Source organism: Macadamia integrifolia, chromosome 11 (genome assembly GCF_013358625.1).
Source record: "Macadamia integrifolia cultivar HAES 741 chromosome 11, SCU_Mint_v3, whole genome shotgun sequence".
NCBI classification, from domain to species: domain Eukaryota; kingdom Viridiplantae; phylum Streptophyta; class Magnoliopsida; order Proteales; family Proteaceae; genus Macadamia; species Macadamia integrifolia.
The window spans coordinates 25007531-25026736 of NC_056567.1; the positions used below are offsets into that span (position 1 = coordinate 25007531).

Consider the following 19206-nt stretch of genomic DNA (forward strand, 5'->3'; position numbering starts at 1 on the left):
GAACAATTGAACATAAGATGATACACCAAAAAATCTGGGTTGGGGCACATATCACTAAAAGGATGATACACAAAAATCCAGGGGAGGGATGAAACACCATTAAACGAATGATACATCAAAAACTTGGGGTGAGGGGGAGAGGCATCATTAAACGGATAGTATTTTATTTCATATGATGTTCTCTGTTCTTTTATTTAAATATAATCCACTGCACAGTGCACACTAACTTGACACCTCTATGTACAGAATGGTAGAATCAGTTCAATGGATTTTCACAAGGCATCAAATTATCTTGTGACAGCCAGTGACGATGAATCAATTCGTCTTTATGATGTATCCACTGCAACGTATGCCTCTCTCTCTCTCTCTCTCTCTCTCTCTCTCTCTCTAATGTAAAATATATATATATAGATTTTTTTTTTAATGTTTGTGCCTATACTTTCTAGACATTTCACTAGTTCAGCAATTCAGAAGAACTTTCCTAGAAAAGCTCAAGATAGGACCAACCATCTCTGTTCTCTAATTGGAATAACTTTCAAAACATTTTAAATTTCCACTTATATTATTTTGAATACAGAAACTTGAAATAAAAATGAAGCAAATAAATGAAGAAAGTGAAAGGATGCAATATTCTCCCTTCCCTGTCAGATCCATGCCTGTTTTTCTGCTATCGGATCCTCTTAATTTTTCTATTCTAATATACTTTTCTTGACTTTCCTTCTCTAGGAACTCAAAGTCAGACAAACTCAGTCAGGATGTTAGAAAATGGCTGATGGGATTTCTCATAAGCTGAAATTAACTGGAAATGTCATGCTGATCTGAAAGCCATTCCCATTGGTATCAGAGTGTCTGTCGCTCTATAGGAATTTTGGCTTCTTCTTCTTTTTAATTAGTAAAATCTCATTTATAGCCATTGTGTTCAATATGGTAAACAGCATATCAGAGTTCTTAGCAAAGGGTTGAAAAGTTGATGATATGCCTTCAGCCTTTGAGGAGTCCAAGAAATTCTTCCCCCTTGCTTCATACTGTTATCCACGTAATTAGGATTCAATGACAGAATCTCCAATTAGAATGGAGACAATGCCACTGCTTCTGAATTGAAGATTTTTTGTTCAATCTCTCTCATCCATTGTGTCCCTCTTGAAGTGTAAAACACAAGTCAAGGGCACTCCATTTTGAACCATTGCTGTGTCATACATGTATCATTCAGAAGTGCATGAATGTGTTTGTATTTTGAATTCAAGACTTAGGCAGCGTTTGGCATCGTTTCTGTATGACATTTCGTGTCAAAACCAAAAATTTCAGTTTCTGTGTCAAAATGCTTTTTTTAAATGAAAAAAGGGTGTTTGGTGAATCTGTTTCAAGAACAGTTTCAGAACGGAAAAACGACAGTAGTGGCGTTTGGTAAAACTTGTTTCAGAAACGTTTTTTTGGATGAAAATCAATAATTACAGAAATAACATTAATTAAAATTCTATTATAAATTGATAATCTTTTGGGAGAATATTAAAGTAGTGGATACTAAATAAAAAAAGTGGTTCCAAAATATAAAAAAGTACAAAAATAACTAATGCCTTATTCAAGTTAAACATTCTTTTCACTTTTTGTTCAAGTCCAAAGGCTTGAATGCATTGGGGACATCTTTCACCTTATTTGTTTGGTCCTCTAACATTTTAATTGTCCCTTCCAGATATTCTTTCATGTACTCGTTTAAAGTGGATGGTGGTGTAAATGTTGTTGACGTTGATGTTTCCAAGCATAATGTATGTTGTATGGTAGAGATATGTGTTTCATCTTTCAACTATACAAACATATCACATCCATGACTATCAGCCTATGTTGACAAATAAATATGATTAGGGTAATTGAAATTTAATATCAAGGTTAAAAAAATCTAAAATTTCCTATACTTATAGATCAATCGTGGAAATAAATTACCCTAGTTGAGTTTGGGCAACATAGAAAATATTGTCATTTGTTTTGACCTTTCGTCGTAGTTCGTACTTTGCATTGACCTTTACCACATCTACATAGATGTAGTTGGTCAACCCACGTGAAAAAAATTACAAGAATCTTGACACTTGAAAAAGTCTCTTTCAATATTTTTATCAGACTGTGTTGTATATTTAGTACAACTATTTCTGGAAATTTCACAGTTTGATATTATGGGTGAAAGCATAGAAGAAGTCATCTGTATATACCATTTAAATATCAAACAAGTTATACCTTATCCAATATATAAAAAATGCCTCAAGGCAAAAAACAGAAGAAATATAATTCTAAATGTATGACATTCATAATAGTCTATCAAATGTACCACACACTTGAATCTGTAACCAAAAAAATACGATATATTTGAATCCATAACCTTAAATGTAATATACAAAGTTAGCACTAAAGAAATGTAAACAACATTCTAACCAACTTAGTAACAACTTTGACCAAATAATTATCTATTTCAATTCTCAACTATTTCAGACACCCCTTACTGTCTAGCCATTGCATTTGCAATTCTTATCCTAGTGGCATTCATCTCTTTTCCCCTATTTCGTTGACTTGTTTGTGTTGTAGAAGGATCATAATCTTGATGTGGGAGATTCAATTCATCTTCTGGAACTTCATCATCTTTACTTAGTTTCAAGAATTCATCATCAGTTATATGCTCTTCTATAATAAAGTTGTGAAGCTCACAATATGCAATTAATATTGATGCCTGATCTTTCACTGGAAACGAACGCATTTGCCTTAAAATCTGGAATTTGTTATTCAATACCCCAAATGTATGTTCAATGACATTCCAAAGAGATGAATGCCTGTAACTGAACAATTTTTTTGTTGTTCTTGGGGATCTTCTGTAGTTTGGTAGATGGTATCTCTCACCCCTAAATGGTGTCAAATACCCAGTATGGCTAGCATACCCAGAGTCGACAACATAATACTTTCCTACAAATGAGAAATTATATATATATTATTACAGAGAACTCTAATTATTTAATATACTATGTAAAATTAAATAATATAATGCTAATACCTAGAGGTGGATGTGGAAAACTCAAACCAGAATCACTCCTTGCTTGCTCAAGAACTCAACAGTCATTCGCACTACCTTCCCATCCCGCATATACATATGTGAATCACATGTCAAATGAACATGTACACATCACTTTTTAAGTTGTGATCCCCTTCCGATTCTTATATCGAGTTTGATCTTCTCTTGGAACTATCGCATGGATATGAGTACCATCTATGGTGCCAAGACAGTTCTATGACATATATTTAACCAGTTAATGATCATTACAAATAAGAATATTAAATTCATATATTTAACTAAAAACATATTTCATATTTCACATTTACCTTAAAGAAATGGTAGTATTTGGGTTTGATTGCAATCTCCTCCGGTATTCTACTGACATTTGGTGCTCTAATTTTCTCCTTAGCCAGATGTCGCATTACAGTCAAGACAACCTTGAGAAATACTGAAAGAGAACCGAGGATGAAGACCTAAAGGAGGATCTGGTCTCTTCCCTATATGCACGATTTCCCAGGGCATTGCTTTAGAAAAAAAAAAAAAAGGAGAACCGAGGATGAAGAACATGGAAGAGAGTAGAAGAGAAGAAGAAAGAGAAGAGGATGGATGTTACCTGCTTTATGCGATTTCAGTGGAGGTGATGCTCTTCTCTTCTCTCCTCTTTGTGTGCAGAACTGTGAGAGAGCTAGGCGGAGTTGTAATTTTATCAAGAACGATTTTGTCTAAATAGTTTTTTTTTTAAAGTTGGAATGAAACCCCCCAACGGAACGACAAAACGGAGTTTCGTCAATTCCAGTTTTTTGAGTTTTTTTTTTTTCACTTTTTGTTAAAAAAATTAAAACTTGTCAATGATGCACTAAACGTTTTATTTTGTTTTTTCGTTCTAATAGAACGAAAAAAACTCCAGAAACATTTTTTTAGAACGATACCAAATGCTGCCTTAGTTTTTATTTTGTAAGGTTGGTCATGTTTTCAACAGGAGAAACTTCTGCCTACAATGAATCAAATATCAAGGGTAACTTAGTCGAGATGGTGAGAAAAGGATGTGCTTTGGGATTATAAAAGGTATTCAGAAACAAAAAATGTTAGAACCCCACTTCGAAAACTAGGATCACTTGGAAATTGATTGGATCATGATATGGACAGAACTTATAGATGAGAAGATACATTCAGTATATGAAAATCAACAATCTAATTAGTCATAATATGAGCCATGGGAGAAGCCCATATGAGAAGAAAATCTACTATCTCAAAGAACCAATTTGGTTTTATGTTAGGTAGATAAAAAAAAAGGCTATTTACCTACTCAGAAGGCTTATGGAAAGATTTAGTGCTAGCAGAAGGATCTTCATATGGTCTTTATTGACCTAAAGCCTATGACAAAATCCCTAAAGAGTAAATTTGGCATGTACTAGATAGAAGGGTGTTGAGTAAATATGTGGATATAATTAAAGATATGTATGATCACATGATGACTAGTGTGAGAACCGTGGGAGATCAGGTAAGTGAATTCCCAATTACTACATCAAGGGTCAACTATAAGCCCTTATTTCTATGCGCTTTTCATGAAAGATTTAATTAGGAACATTCAAGACGAGGTTCTATGGTGTATGCTGTTTGCTTACAATATTGTTTTGGTGGATGAGAGTTATGAGACAATCAAGGATTAACGCTAAGTTGGAACAATGGAAATCAACCTTGGAATTAAGATGTTTTAAGATAAGTAGAACGATATGGTAAAAATTGAGGGGTGTGTCCGGAGTGTTGTGTGACCAATGTATCCCTTTAAAGCTTAAACGAAAATTCTATAAGACAGCTGTAGGACCGATTATGAGTTACGGGGCAGAATGTTGGACGATTAAGCAGTTTCATATAGATAATCTATGGCAGTGTTTGGTATTGTTCTAAAAAAAAACGTTTTTGGATTTTTTTCGTTCTATTGGAACGGAAAAAAGGAATAAAGCGTTTGATGCATCATTGACGAGTTTCAGTTTTTTTTGAACAAAAAGTGGAAAAAAAAAACTCAAGAAGTTCCAAAAAAACTCAAGAAACTGGAATTGACGAAACTCCATTTTGTTGTTTCATCGGGGGAGTTTCATTCCAACTTAAAAATAAAAAAGGAACTATTTGGATAAAATCGTTTTCGATAAAATTACAACTTCGCTTGGCTCTCTCACGGTTTTGCACACAGAGAAGAGAGGAGAGAAGAGAAGAGCATCACCTCCACTGAAATCGCATTGAGCAGATAACATCCATCCTCTTCTCTTTCTTCTTCTCCTCTTCAATGTTCTTCATACTCGGTTCTCCTTTTTTTTTTTCCTCCCTAAAGTAGTGCTCTATGAAATCATGCATATAGGGAAGAGACCAGATCTGCCTCCAGGTCTTCATCCTTGGTTCTCTTTCGGTATTTCTCAAGGTTGTTTTAACTGCAATGCAATGTTTGACTAAGGAGAAAATCAGAGCACCAGATGTCAGTAAGATATCGGAGGAGATTGCAATCAAACCCAAATACTACCATTTCTTTAAGTTAAATTTGAAATATGATACATGTTTCTAGTTAAATATATGAATTTAAATATTCTTATTTGTAGTGACCATTAACTAGTTAAATATATGTCATAAAATTGTATTGGCACCATAGATGGTACTCACATCATAAGATAGTTCCAAGAGAAGATCAAACTCGATATAGGAATTGAAAGGGGATCACAACTCAAAATGTGATGTGTGCATGTTCATTTGACATGTGATTCACAGATGTGTATGGGGGACGGGAAGGTAGTGCGAATGACTGCTGAGTTCCTAAGCAAGCAAAGAGTGATCCTGGTTTGAGTTTTCCACATCCACCTCCAGGTATTAACATTATTTTATTTAATTTTACATAGTATATTGGATAATTAGAGTTCATATGTAAATTATATATATATATATATAATTTCTTGTTTGTAGGAGAGTATTATATTGTCGACTCTTGGTATGCTAGTCAAACTGGGTATCTGACACCATTTAGGGGTGAGCGATACCATCTACTAGACTACAAAGGGCCCAAAAGATCCCCAAGAACAGCAAAAGAATTGTTCAATTACAGGCATTCATCTCTTCGGAATGTCATTGAACGTACATTTGGGGTATTGAAGAACAAATTCCAGATTTTAAGGCAAATGCATTCGTTCCCAGTGAAAGATCAGGCATCAATATTAATTGCCTATTGTGGGCTTCACAACTTTATTAGAAAAGAGCATATTGCTGATGATAAATTCTTGAACCTGAGTGAAGATGATGAAACTTTTTTGATATTTAAATGATATATACAGATGACTTCTTCTATGCCTCCACCTGTAATAGCAAACTGTGAAATTTTCGGAAAGATTTGTATAAAATATACAATCAAGTCTGATAAAATATTGAAAGAGAATTTTTTAAGTGTAAAGATTCTTGTAATTTTTTTTATGTGGGTGGACCAACTGCATCTATGTAGATGTGGTAAAGGTCAATGCAAAGTACAAGCTACGATGAAAGGTCAAAACAAAGGACAATATTTTCTATGTTGCCCAAACTCAACTGGGGTAATTTATTTCCACGATTGATCTATACGTATAGGAGATTTTAGATTTTTTTACCTTGATATTAAATTTCAATTACCCTAGTCATATTTATTTGTCAATATAGGCTGATAACCGTAGATGTAGTATATTTGTATGGTTGAAAGATGAAACACATATCTCTACCATACAACATACATTATGTTCGGAAACATCAATGAAACAGCATCTACACCATCATCCACTTCGAACGAATACATGAAAGGATACCTAAAAGGGACAATTAAAGGGTTAGAGGACCAAACAAATAAGTTGAAAGACGTCCTCAATGCATTCAAGTCTTTGGACTCGAACAAAAAGTGAAAAGAGTGTTTAACTTGAACAAGATAGAGTTACTTCTGTACTTTTTTATATTTTGGAATCACTTTTTTTATTTGGTATCTACTACTTTAATATTGTCCCAAAAGATTATCAATTTATGATAGTATTTTAATTAGTGTTATTTCTGTAATAATTGATTTTTATCAAAAAAAAAATTTCTAAAACAAGTTTTACCAAACGCCACAATTGTCGTTTTTTCCGTTCTGAAACTGTTCCTGAAACAGATTCACCAAACACCATTTTTTCGTTTAAAAACGCATTTTGACACAAAAACAGAAATTTTTGTTTTTGACACGAAACGATAACAAACGCTGCCTTAGCCCTTCAACGAATTGTTCTTACCTTCACAGTAACAATAGGCGCTCCGTGAGTTTCCCACAACAATGGATTCAACTTCATTTCTTTAAGCTTAGGTTGAGAAGATGAAGTGGAAGAATGAGAGGTTCCTTAGCCTTGAGAGAGAGGGGGAGAGCTCATAATTGTGCATCGAAGAGAGAATTCTTAATTTCCCTAATAGGCAATTCTGTTCCTATCAATTAGGGGTTGTGGCAATTACCATACCAGAGCCAGGTCTAGGTTAGGTTCAGTTCAAGGATTAAAGTATCGGTATCGGTTGCCGTATCGGTCGACCAAAATTAAAATACGTATCGGAGGGTATCGTATCGTATCGGAGATACGCTAAAGATATGCACATAAATGGATATGAAACACATTTTTAAACACTTTTGCATAAAAAAATTTGTTAAAAAAAGCTATTGATAACATGTATTATGCATAAACACTAAATTGAGGGTATCGCACTAAGAATTTAAGGTTTGTAGTTGTCCCATAAATGTAAAATCTTTGATCCCAACTTTGATTTCCACTTTAGTTAGAGAGAAATATGGCTGGCAACAACTTTGGAACAAAAACCTCTCAAAAAATCGTGTTTTTTGAAAAAATATCCATCTTGGCCATTATATGACCGTAGCGCACTATATCGGTACATACCGATACTCACCAATACGTACTGATTGATACATACCGATACTCACCGATACGTACTGATACTCATCGATACGTACCGATCGATACCTACAAATACTCACCGATACTTATCGATACATACCGAAACGTATATTTCACATCGATTTTATATTTTCCATAGAATTTTAATACGTATCGATAGTGTATTGGTGCATATCGGTATGTATCGTAGGATATATATAGATACGAAAGGATTTTAAAAATTCTATGTATCGTATCGGTCGGCTAAATTTAAGATACGTATCAGAGGGTATCGTATCAGTATCGGAGATACTCTAAACCATGGACTTCAGTTAACCACTTATTGTGGCTAATGGGGATCAAATCCCATGAATTTAAAATTATACACATTTGCGCCTGGGGAGTATGGTGGGCTTATAGTCCACCTATTGATGAGACATGCCAACTAACAATCTCCTATTTGTACATCAAAGCTAGTGGAATCTAGATCCATATACTAATGACATTTGATCAAATCTCATATCTAGAGATTCCAAAGTAATGTACATCCTCTCTAACATATGCCAATTTATATATTTTCTCGTAAAGGGTGAATCTTAATCGTGAAGGGGTAGGATCCCATTGGGATATGACCCATCATGCAATGTATCATATAGTACATTCCCAATGTAATATTTACTGACATATGATAAATAATTGTAACAAAAAACTCCCAATTTAAATAGATTAATTTATCTCATTGATAGTTATTTAATCAAGGCAGTGGATTTCATATTGGGCATCTCTTTTGAATACGGTCAAACATTGCGAATCCAATACACTAATATATTGTTAGGGAGACATGGCCAAAATTTACAAGAGCATAACTACATTGATAAGGTACCCCTCAGGCCAAGGGACCGATCGTACACTATCGACCAGAATTTCATGTCCATTAATCGACAGTAACCTCATGTGAAATTCTCAAATGATCAAGTGCAATGTACACACAATATGCACTCACACTTATTCCTAGGAATCAATGATTCGTAGGTTCACACAGTGTGACAACCGTATAAATGGGGTGTCCAATCTCATCACTAGTCACGAACAATTTTGGTTTAGATACCATGAAACTATCTTGGTTCAATAATAGATTATGCTAAATAATTAAATAAATTAAATTAGTAGAGTTTAGCGGACACATTTCCAACTCTCTTGTATATCATAGTCAATTCCCCATACACCTCACACCCATTTTCCAATATAGGTGTGAGGTGATAAACCCTTTGTTAGGGGATCAGATATATTCTGAGCAGTGTTAACCTAAGCAATGGCAACGTCACCACGCCGAATAATTTCTCGAATCAACGTTCCTTTGCTTGTGGTATATCTCCCCGATTGTCACTGTACACCATATGAGATGCTCGACAAGCTCAGGCTCCACCCTAGGTTGGTCAAGAATTTCTTGTGCCAAACCCCTTCCTTGGCTGCTTCAGTAGCTGCCAGGTACTCAACCTCAGTTGTGGAGTCAACCGTTGACTTATGTTTTGCACTCTTCCAAATTATAGCTTTACTACCCAGAAAAAAAAAAAAAAACCATACCGGAAGTGGACTTTCTGCATTAGAAAAAAAAAAAAAACCATACCGGAAGTGGACTTTCTGCATTAGATTGTCTTATTTTTTGCTTGTGTCATTGCCTTGTTGGATAATTCATTTTAGTTTGGATCGTGTTTTCAAGGGAAAGTTGTTCATTTCTGTCTTCCCTACATTAATGCATTATGGATTTATTATGTTTTCTTAAGATTCTCAACTATATTTTCCCTTGCCAGTTGTTTGAAGACCATTAACAGCAAAAAATATGGGGTTGATCTGGTTTGCTTCACTTCTCATCCAACAACAGTCATATACTCCTCAAAAAATGGCTGGGATGGTAGGTTTTTAATATAATTATTTGCATTATCGTAGAATTTATTTGGATTATATGATCCATCTATTTTTATGATAAATTGTTTCAGAATCTCTGCGGCTTCTGTCCTTACATGATAATAAGTACTTGCGGTACTTTAAAGGTCACCATGACAGGTATTGCTTGGCAACACTATCGGTTGCTCTTCACTCTCTAGATGGATGACTTTATTAACTTAGTGATTTAGTACGCCATAACAGTTAGATTTATTTCAATATTTTATCCTAGGGTTGTGTCACTCAGCTTGTGCTCTCGAAAGGAGTTCTTTATCTCTGGCTCTCTGGATCGAACTGTTCTACTTTGGGATCAACGAGCTGAGAAGTGTCAGGTGGGTGCCCTAGCATGTTCATAGTCATTTTTTGAAATATGTTCGTTTAAGGTAGATCAATGATTATATTTGCTGTACTCCAGGGCCTTCTACGTGTACAAGGAAGACCTGCAATTGCTTATGATGAACAAGGACTGGTTTTTGCAATTGCCTTTGGAGGACATGTAAGAATGTTTGATGCTCGGAAATACGAGAAGGTCAGTAGGTTCAAATGTTCATTGCCTATTCTTGCAATTACTTCCACGTTCTAATTTTGAAAATGTCCATTTTTTATAGGGTCCTTTTGACATCTTTTCTATTGGGGGAGATCTATCTGATGCCAATGTAGTAAAATTCAGTAATGACGGGAGGCTTATGCTTGTGACCACTATGGATGGGCATATTCATGTACTTGATTCATTCCGTGGCACACTTGTAAGTCCTTGTTCTTGCTTTCAACTTTCAACTTTTCCCGCACCCCCGAATGGCTAGTTTGCTTGCTGGAGCAGGACTTCATTTCTTCTTTCCAATTTTACTTTTACGATTTTAAAAAAAGTTTCTTGGCATGGATTTATGCTGTGGTTCTCTCCCTTTTATTTTTGCTATGGTTAGGGTCTCACTGAGTTCCCTTCTGCAACTGTTATTTAGTTATTCACATACAATGTCAAGCCTGTCTCCAGCGATTCCACATTGGAGGCATCTTTCAGCCCTGAGGGAATGTTTGTAATATCAGGTATCGTATCACATCCATCTTGCTTTTTTTTTGTCCTTTCTTCTTGGAAGGGGGAGGGTGGTTTGTTTTCGGGAGGTCCTGAACATTTTGCATTATGTTGTTTTGGAGGTATTGTATTGTGAATATGTCAGAAGAATCAAAGAGTGCGGTTCTTGGCCCGCCGAAATGCTTTCCCATTTTCTCTGGGTTCCATGTGCTGTTGTGCTGTGTATTATCCTATCTTGTTAATGGGTCACTGCCGTAAGCTCATGGTTGCAGGAAGCATCCTATTCCAGTTCATTAACAACCTTTCCTGGTTTTCCAGATTAAGATTGGATTTTGTCAACCTGGCTAGTGATCAGATCAAGTTTTGGATTGGTCATTTACTCAAGGGGTGAAGGCCAACTTGATACTCTGATACTAGCTATCCTGATCCACTGTCTACCTTATTTGGTTCGCCCAACAATTCAAGATCGTATCGCACTGGTCGCTGTGTAAAAATTGTTTCTTGAAATGTGATGCCTTAAGATAGATCCAGATGAATGATTACTGGCATACAATCCTTTTTAGGTGTAGCCTGTGAGATCCACTTGTGAAAGCATTCTCAAATGACATACCCAAAACCCCTCAGTTATTCTCTCTGTTGCATGAAGACGACCTATTTTCTAATATCTTTCATATTATGATTTTCGTCCCCCCTGTTGGCAGGTTCAGGTGATGGTAGTGTATATGCCTGGAGTGTCAGAACTGGGAAGGAAGTAAGTACAAGAGACACATCTTGCTGCTAGTTCTGTTCTTCTGATTTTCATCTCTGCTCTTCCATATTGCACTTTTTCTAGGGTATGTTTAGTTGTCAGGAGAACGTGAGAAAGGTGATGCTAAAGTAACTTCCCAAGCATTTGGTGGTTTGGAGAATTTATACCTTGAAATTTTCCACCTCTCAAAGAATCTGATACAGAATAAATCGTGGATATGTGGTGGTGGGTCAGTTTGATAGAAGAAATGGAGGAGAAGAAAGGGAACCGGATGACCCAATCATGGGGAGAGGAAAGAGGATAGAGAGCAAGAGAGGCAACAGCCTCAGGATTAACGAAATCAACTAATTTCCATTCATCAAAACGCTCGGTGGCCTTAGGCCTACATTGCTTTAAATAAAACTGCAAACTGAAACAAGATAAAACTCTACACATGCCAATCGATAAAATAATAAGTAAACAATGGAAGTAACCTCTCCCATGTTTGGGTAGCAAAAGGAGGGACCTAGACACTCAATTAAAACTACACATTGTCTAAATATGTGTCTGGACTCTGGAGTAAACAGTCCTACGGCTCATCAACTAAAAAAGGGCTTACCAATGCTCGAGGCCCTGCCACTGCAGGGTCTGATGTAGATCCACACTTTGGAAGGACCTACCACAGGAAGAAGAAGCCCAGCCAAAAGGGGCCTATCGATCCACACCTAATTCCACTTCAAGTGGCTGAATTAGTTGTTAGAGTGAGGGCCCATTGGGCCCATCGATTCTAGCTATAGGGATTTACTTATTTGTTTAATAAGTGAGGCCCATTGGGCCCACCAATTGTAATGTCCTATATGGACTATTAGTTAATTAGTCTACTCCTTGTTGGAGTTATTAATCCTAGTCCTACTATGAGTCCAAGTCCTGTTAGGAGTGTCTAGTCCTATTTGGAAACTAACTCCTAGTTATGATAGGATTGCTATTCTGCCCTCTTTAAATAGAGGAGCATATGTACTCATAATTTCAGATTTGAATAAGCAAAGATTGCAGTCAATTGGTTAGAACAGTCGGGATAGCTGTGGGTGCGAAGCCCGGGGCCGAGATTGCCACCTTTCACTCACAACTTCCTTGCTCTTTCTCTTCTATTTTCAGAATCTATTGCTGAATATTACCTGCTGCTCTGCTATTGTGTACTGCTGTTATTACAAATCAGATCTGTGTACTGCTGTTATTACAAATCAGATCTGTGTAAGCTTTAAGCCAGAATCAACCCAGTCAAAGGGAGGAAACTTGAGGCCCACTCGAGCCCCATATCTCTCATATCTTTCCTCTGATTTGCAAACCCTTTTCAGGGGTTGTTTCTACCGGTCCAAGGAACACTCGACTCTCTCTGAAAGATCATCTGAAGTGCTAAAATTCTGCCCCTGCATAATCCTTCTTATTGTCTCTCCTAGGTCTGAAAATCAAGAACATTCATGACTTCAGAACCAGCCAACAGAAGTCGATCATATTTGGGGGGTTTTTGTGCCCATAGTGGGACCTTCCTTAGACCAAAAGGCCAGCTCCATCTGAGGTCTGTCCAGCCAGCCGCAGGTCCCTCTCTTGGACCCTGCGCAGGTCTTTTCTCTCTCCTATTTTCTTGATTCTTTTTTTTTTGGTTTTAATTTCTCGTTCTTTCTCTATTTGTTCTCCTTTGTTACTTCTGTTTATTGTCAGGTTATTTAGTGAGTCTTTTTTATCTTATTTGAGGTTTATAAATTGTGGGGGTTAGTTTTTGTAATCTACTCCTAAATTAGGGTATGGGGAGGGTCATTATGCACGCAGCCTTACCTGCATTTCGTGGAGAGGTTGTTTCCCGACTTAAACCTGAGCACTAGGTCACGATGGAGCAACCTTTGCATCGAGGTCCACCTTCTGTATGATCAGTAAACTACTATAAAGAAATAACAAGAAAACTCATAAACTAATCCCATGATCTGTTTGTAAGGAGACGAGAAATCTCCGCATGCAAGGTTGAAGATAAGGTGCCCGTGGGACCCTGAAATTGTGTACTGATAAGATTCCTAAAATATAGGAATCCTCACAATTAAAGCCTAAAAAAAGTCTCCACATAACTCCACAAGATCCGAAACTGATAAGATAATGTGAAGAAATCAGAAAACTAGTCTGATCTGGCCAGATTCAATATATCTGGACACTTAAGGCAATTGCATCGAGTGGACCAAGTTTGAACCAAGAAACTGATACAGAACTGGACCAAACCAACCCAAACTAAACTTGCCGTGCATTACTCTCTTCGATTTCTCCAATTTCCAGCAATGGCTTGTTACAAAGTCTGATCGTTTCTAGGAAAAACTCAAATGTAGCATGCATCCATCCCCCTCCCCCCTCCCCCCTCCCCCCTTCCCCGTCCCCCTTTCTTTTGCACTTCTCTATCACAACTAAACATCAATTGGAAATTGTCTCATTTTCTTTCATTCCATTTTACTTCCACTTCCTAGAGCTTTTCTGAGTCTCGAGTCTTGACAACTAAACACAAACTTGGGATTTTATGTTATGTTGTTATTTTTGTACCAAATAAGGCTTTAGGCCTTCTTTTCAGGCTTATTTTAGAACTTTTATAGTCACATGTCATGTTTGTTGCCTGCCTAGGTTGCCAGTTGGATGAGTTCTGAGGTTGAACCTCCAGTCATAAAGTGGACTCCAGGAAGCCTGATGTTTGTTACTGGATCTTCTGAACTCTCATTTTGGATTCCAGACTTGTCCAAATTGGGCTCTTATGTTGGATCAAAATAGGGTTTGTGGAAGAGATTCACAGCCTCAAATTTAAGCTATCAACAGGTTTGTCATATTTTAATTTTAGCCATGATTTTATGATCATGCATGACTCCCTAGCGCTGTTTGCTCATTGTTAAATTTGTGCATTGCAGGGGAAATCAAGTAACAGAGTTCCTACAATGAAGTCGCATTTATTGTGCTTCTTTGTACCGGTGAAACGAGGATGCCTAAGTGGTATTCTTTTACTTGATTGATCTGAATTATTTGGCAGTTGGATTCATTGGCAGAAAGAAAAGAGAACAGCTTATCGTAAAGGAGATTTTTCTTATGGGGAGCGGGTGTCTACACGGGCACTTCTTGAGAGTTCCTTCATATGAGCACATAGTTCTACCCCATGGCAGGTCAGATGGGGCTGAAATTTTGTGGACAAGATAGACCCTGAGATCTCCTGCTTCACATGTCGAGCTTCAACCCAAAGGAGTAGGGCAAGTGGAAGGACAAAATTTAGAAAAAATCAGGAATATGGAGAGGGTGCATGCCATCACCAAAATGGATGGAAAATGCGAAGGAAGATGCTAATCAGTGGGAGGATATATGATTGAACTTGTCTAAAATTGGACACATGACAATTCTAGAGGATTTCCCAAATATATGATGGCTGGAATTGCTGCATGTGTCTTTCTACGAACACTTTAGCCAAGTATTATGTATGGCAGTCCCGGGATTGACTCTACACTCCATTTGGGATCCAAGGCTTCCCCTCTCACACACCACTTTTCCTTTTTCTGCCCATATTTGTCTCAATGCTGTCATGCTTGACATCATTGTAAGTCATACCATACAAAATTGATGGTAATGAAGTCTTCTCTCTCCATTTGTGATGCTAATCCTTGTGATTGTTACCTTGCTAAGTTTGTTGAAACTTTCATAACTCAATTTTGCTTGAGAGGTCACTTTTGTGATTTTACAAAATGATACTATTTTCTGCTGTAAGATCTGATGGATTGAAGCTATGCACAATCAGATTATGTATGTGACTGGGGGATGAGAGTATGGGAGGGAATGAAGGAAGCTGGATGAAGGGCTTCTGTTTCTACCTGCTACTAAAAAACAATGATGTAATTTGTAACCAAGTTCTTAAATAAAGAGGAAGTTAGTCTGATATGGAATGTTTGTGACCAAGTTCTTAAATAAAGAGGAGGCTAGTGTGATATGGAGTATGGTTTTGTAAAGAGGAAGCATCATTAGGAATTAAGAGTATAGGCTCAGATGGATATCCATCTGGGAATCTTTATGGACTTCTGGGGTTTTACTCAAACTCTATGTTTGTGGATTTGTGGTCTCTTCACATATTAATCTCAAAATGTGCAAACCCAACTCTTAAGAATGCTTCAGATCAACAAATAAATTACTCCAGGAGTGACGTCATTTTCAGTAATGATATTTTGATACTCTATACTCCCCGTAGTCTTCCGTATGACCAGTGGATGCTTTTCACATTGGCAATTAATATTGATCGGTTAGAAGGATTTATGAAAGCTGACTTTTAATATCTACATCGAGATGGGAAACCTTCTTCATCCTAGAAAAACTAAAAGACATTAAAAGGAATTTGAGATGGGAGGGTTTTAGCCGGAAAAAAATCGTCTGTTTTTCTTCATCCATGTTTTTCTTGTTTTGCTACTTTCAGAAGGCGACATATGGCATTATTTTAAGTGAACGATCAAGATTGCGTTAAAAACCAAACTAAATGTAATAACCCTCATCCAACTGAATTAATCTTGACCGTTGATGACACGTGTCATCATCTACAACTAGCAAAATACAAGAAAAACAGGAAAGGGAAAAACAGAAGGTTTTTTATCCGTTTTAGCCCAGGCAGGAACAACTGTCTCAATTCAAATTCTCACTTCCTCTGTAGATTCCTACATAATGTCAACGTTTGCCTTTCTGAAGACCCAAACGAGTATCATAGTTAATTCTCAAGTGGGATATTGAAGAGGGGTTTCTACTTAACTCATAACAAAAAGTGCCCTTTCAATTTCATGGGATAGAATAAGTAGGTCAGATAAAGCCTATTGGACAGTTAGGATCCATGTAGTCGAGCCACTTAGCTGAGATCTCCTGACTTAGTTAACTTGTTTTTTTTTTATGAATAAATAGGTTAAAAATCCAAGGAGGCCTAGGGTAATGGATGTCAAAAACAGGAAACACATAAATGCTCAGGATATTAGGATGGAGACTTTAATTCAGTCAAACTTTGATAGAAATCTTATGACCTGTTATATTTGTTTTCACATAATAGCTGCAAAAGTTTGGTAAAAATCATTGACAAAAACCTTACTAGATCAGAAAAATGAAAAGACATTTGATCTGTATAGCCATGATTTGCTTTGCAATATTAATGATTCAAGAAAATGATCTCCACACTGCCGGTATCATGCGCCTTTTCTCTCACTCTCACTCACACACTCACTCACTCTCTCTCTCTCTCTCTCTCTCTCTGACATGTGGATCTTTTATATACAAACCGTGCAATGCCCTCTTCAGTGCTCCCATTGCTTCAATATGGGAAATTTCATCCAATACCTGTAGACGGCCTCTCACATTTCTCTAATATGTCGAGCAGGACCCATTTTGGCATTTTCATTAAATCCATCCATCTTATAAAAGATAGAAGAAAACCTGGGGTGAAGCTCCAGCCCATCCAAACCACCACAGAGAAACACAAACTTGAAGGGTTTCATAGCATGAATCGCTAAAGATCCAATAAGTTCAACGTTGATTCCTTTAGAGGTGTCAATTGGGCAAATACGTTCATAATGACTAGGGTGGATATCTTGTATCCAAAAACTAGCAATTCATCCTGTCAATCCTTCAGGACCTAAATAACTCAATTTTCGCCCATGAACTCGGATCAGTAGATCCATCTCTACTTGGAATAGGACCCATCATGATCTTCATCATCCACAACTTAACACTCTCTTATACATTCTATCAGTTTGTTAAGCCAGGTTCCTCATAAATCATCATGAATTAAGCTACTACCATATTTTGTTAGAGAGGGATTTTCATTTAAAATTAAATTGAAATAAGGACAAATTAAGTGTGAAGCTTCGGAGAGCATAAATTTGAGCTGTCAGTCGCGTGCCACTTAATCACATGAAGTAATTGAAATTAATTTACTGTATCTCCCTGAATTATATTATATTCTAGTTGTATAATAATGAGATTAAATTAAATTAATTAGTACCATGCAATCAGGCTATGGAATTACAGATATAATTATATCATATGAATAATTGTTTTTTATCTGCGAGAGACCTTGCACCCATACTTAGGGACGTGCACCTCGAGAAAGGACACAGTGGTCATTACACACCTCCTATGGTCTGGGGTGCAGGTGCCTCTCATGAACAAGAAAATTCGTCACATATTATATATAGAGTCCTCATGAAATCAGAATAGTTTTTGTTTATAAATCAAAATAGAAGATTAATTAATCCAATACAATTAAACTCACCTGGGAACACTAAAACAAAAGGATTAATAGGAGGAAGTCTAATCCTTTAAGTTGAACTTAATAATTGTTTTGCATGTGTAGTCACTATATAAAAAAAAAGATGGGGGCAGAGAGGGTGTGTGGTTGAAGATTCCAAAACAGGAGAGAAAGAAATGAAGAGTAGAGATTGAAAGCTTTGGGTGGGCATGTGAAAACAATTATCATATTCAACTTTTTATCTAAACAATGTCTATCATCACAGCAGGTAGTGAACTAATGCCTCACCTTTGCTCATTTTTTGTGGTAAAATTATAAAAACACAACCCTATCAGTCTTACTCATAACCCATAACTCACGTAATAAAGGAAAGTTTCCAAAGGTCTGCATGTGCAACAGTAAGAACTTTTCTACTACTCCAGCTTGTATCAGAGAAATAGAATTTCAAAAGGTGTTTTAAAAAATAGCCCAAATGAATATTTATGAATCCAAATGGGAAGTGGATTATTCTTTTCTTTTGGACACGAAGCAATGATTGTTTTTCCCTCATTAATCCACAAGAAATTTAACAGATGATGGGTTTCGGTGGAGCAGTAAAGTTGCTCAAATTGTAATCTAGTGGTCATGGGTTTGAATAGAAAAAAAAAAAAAAAAAAAACTCTACCCAAAGTGGGGGTAAAGCTAACTATATTATTATCCTCTCAATCCCGCAACGGCAAGAGACTCAGGCACTGGGTACAAAAATCTGCACGAAAAGTAAGAATTTCTGCCTATTTTAACCAATTTAAAGTGAAAAATAGGATTGCTCTATTAGCAAAACTGGGATAAAATTGAACCAAAAATATCCCAATTCAAGATAAATTCATGAGGGAGTGAGATTTCTTTAAAATTACTCCAACGTCTAAAAATTAGCTGATTGGTAAAAGATACATACGTGGTGTCCCGCCCAAAAAGTGACCCAAGTCCTACTAACCCCATTAAGGGGTGATTCAACTTAAATTTTACATCTTCTATGATCTCCCAAACCAAATATTGAATTATTCCTTTTGCTCTCAAGCCCATCAATCTTTACACTTCATACGATATAATTTGTCCTGTCTTCCTTTTAAATAAGAAACCAATTCAAGACCGCCCAGAATGGTCTTTTCTACCTCTTCTTCAGCTTTTGGATTTTTAACTTTTGATTATTGAACCAGTTAGAGATTAAACTTAACATATAAAGTACTTAAGCCCATAATTCAAAAGCACATAAAAAGGAGAAATCTCAATTGAAGCTTAAACCCA

At 36.5% G+C, this 19206-nt stretch overlaps 1 protein-coding gene across 1 annotated transcript in view; it reads left to right on the top strand.

Moving 5' to 3' along the window:
* The window catches only part of LOC122094025 (protein ANTHESIS POMOTING FACTOR 1), a 16744-nt gene extending 1159 nt beyond the window's left edge, over positions 1–15585 (top strand). The window contains exons 3-12 of the mRNA XM_042664620.1: positions 247–347; positions 9753–9853; positions 9939–10005; positions 10118–10217; positions 10301–10414; positions 10494–10631; positions 10845–10929; positions 11617–11666; positions 14298–14486; positions 14576–15585. Coding sequence (XP_042520554.1) covers positions 247–347; positions 9753–9853; positions 9939–10005; positions 10118–10217; positions 10301–10414; positions 10494–10631; positions 10845–10929; positions 11617–11666; positions 14298–14441 — 900 coding nt within the window. The 3' untranslated portion in view covers positions 14442–14486; positions 14576–15585. The remainder of the gene's footprint in view (positions 1–246; positions 348–9752; positions 9854–9938; positions 10006–10117; positions 10218–10300; positions 10415–10493; positions 10632–10844; positions 10930–11616; positions 11667–14297; positions 14487–14575) is intronic.
* Positions 15586–19206: the final 3621 nt, after the last annotated feature.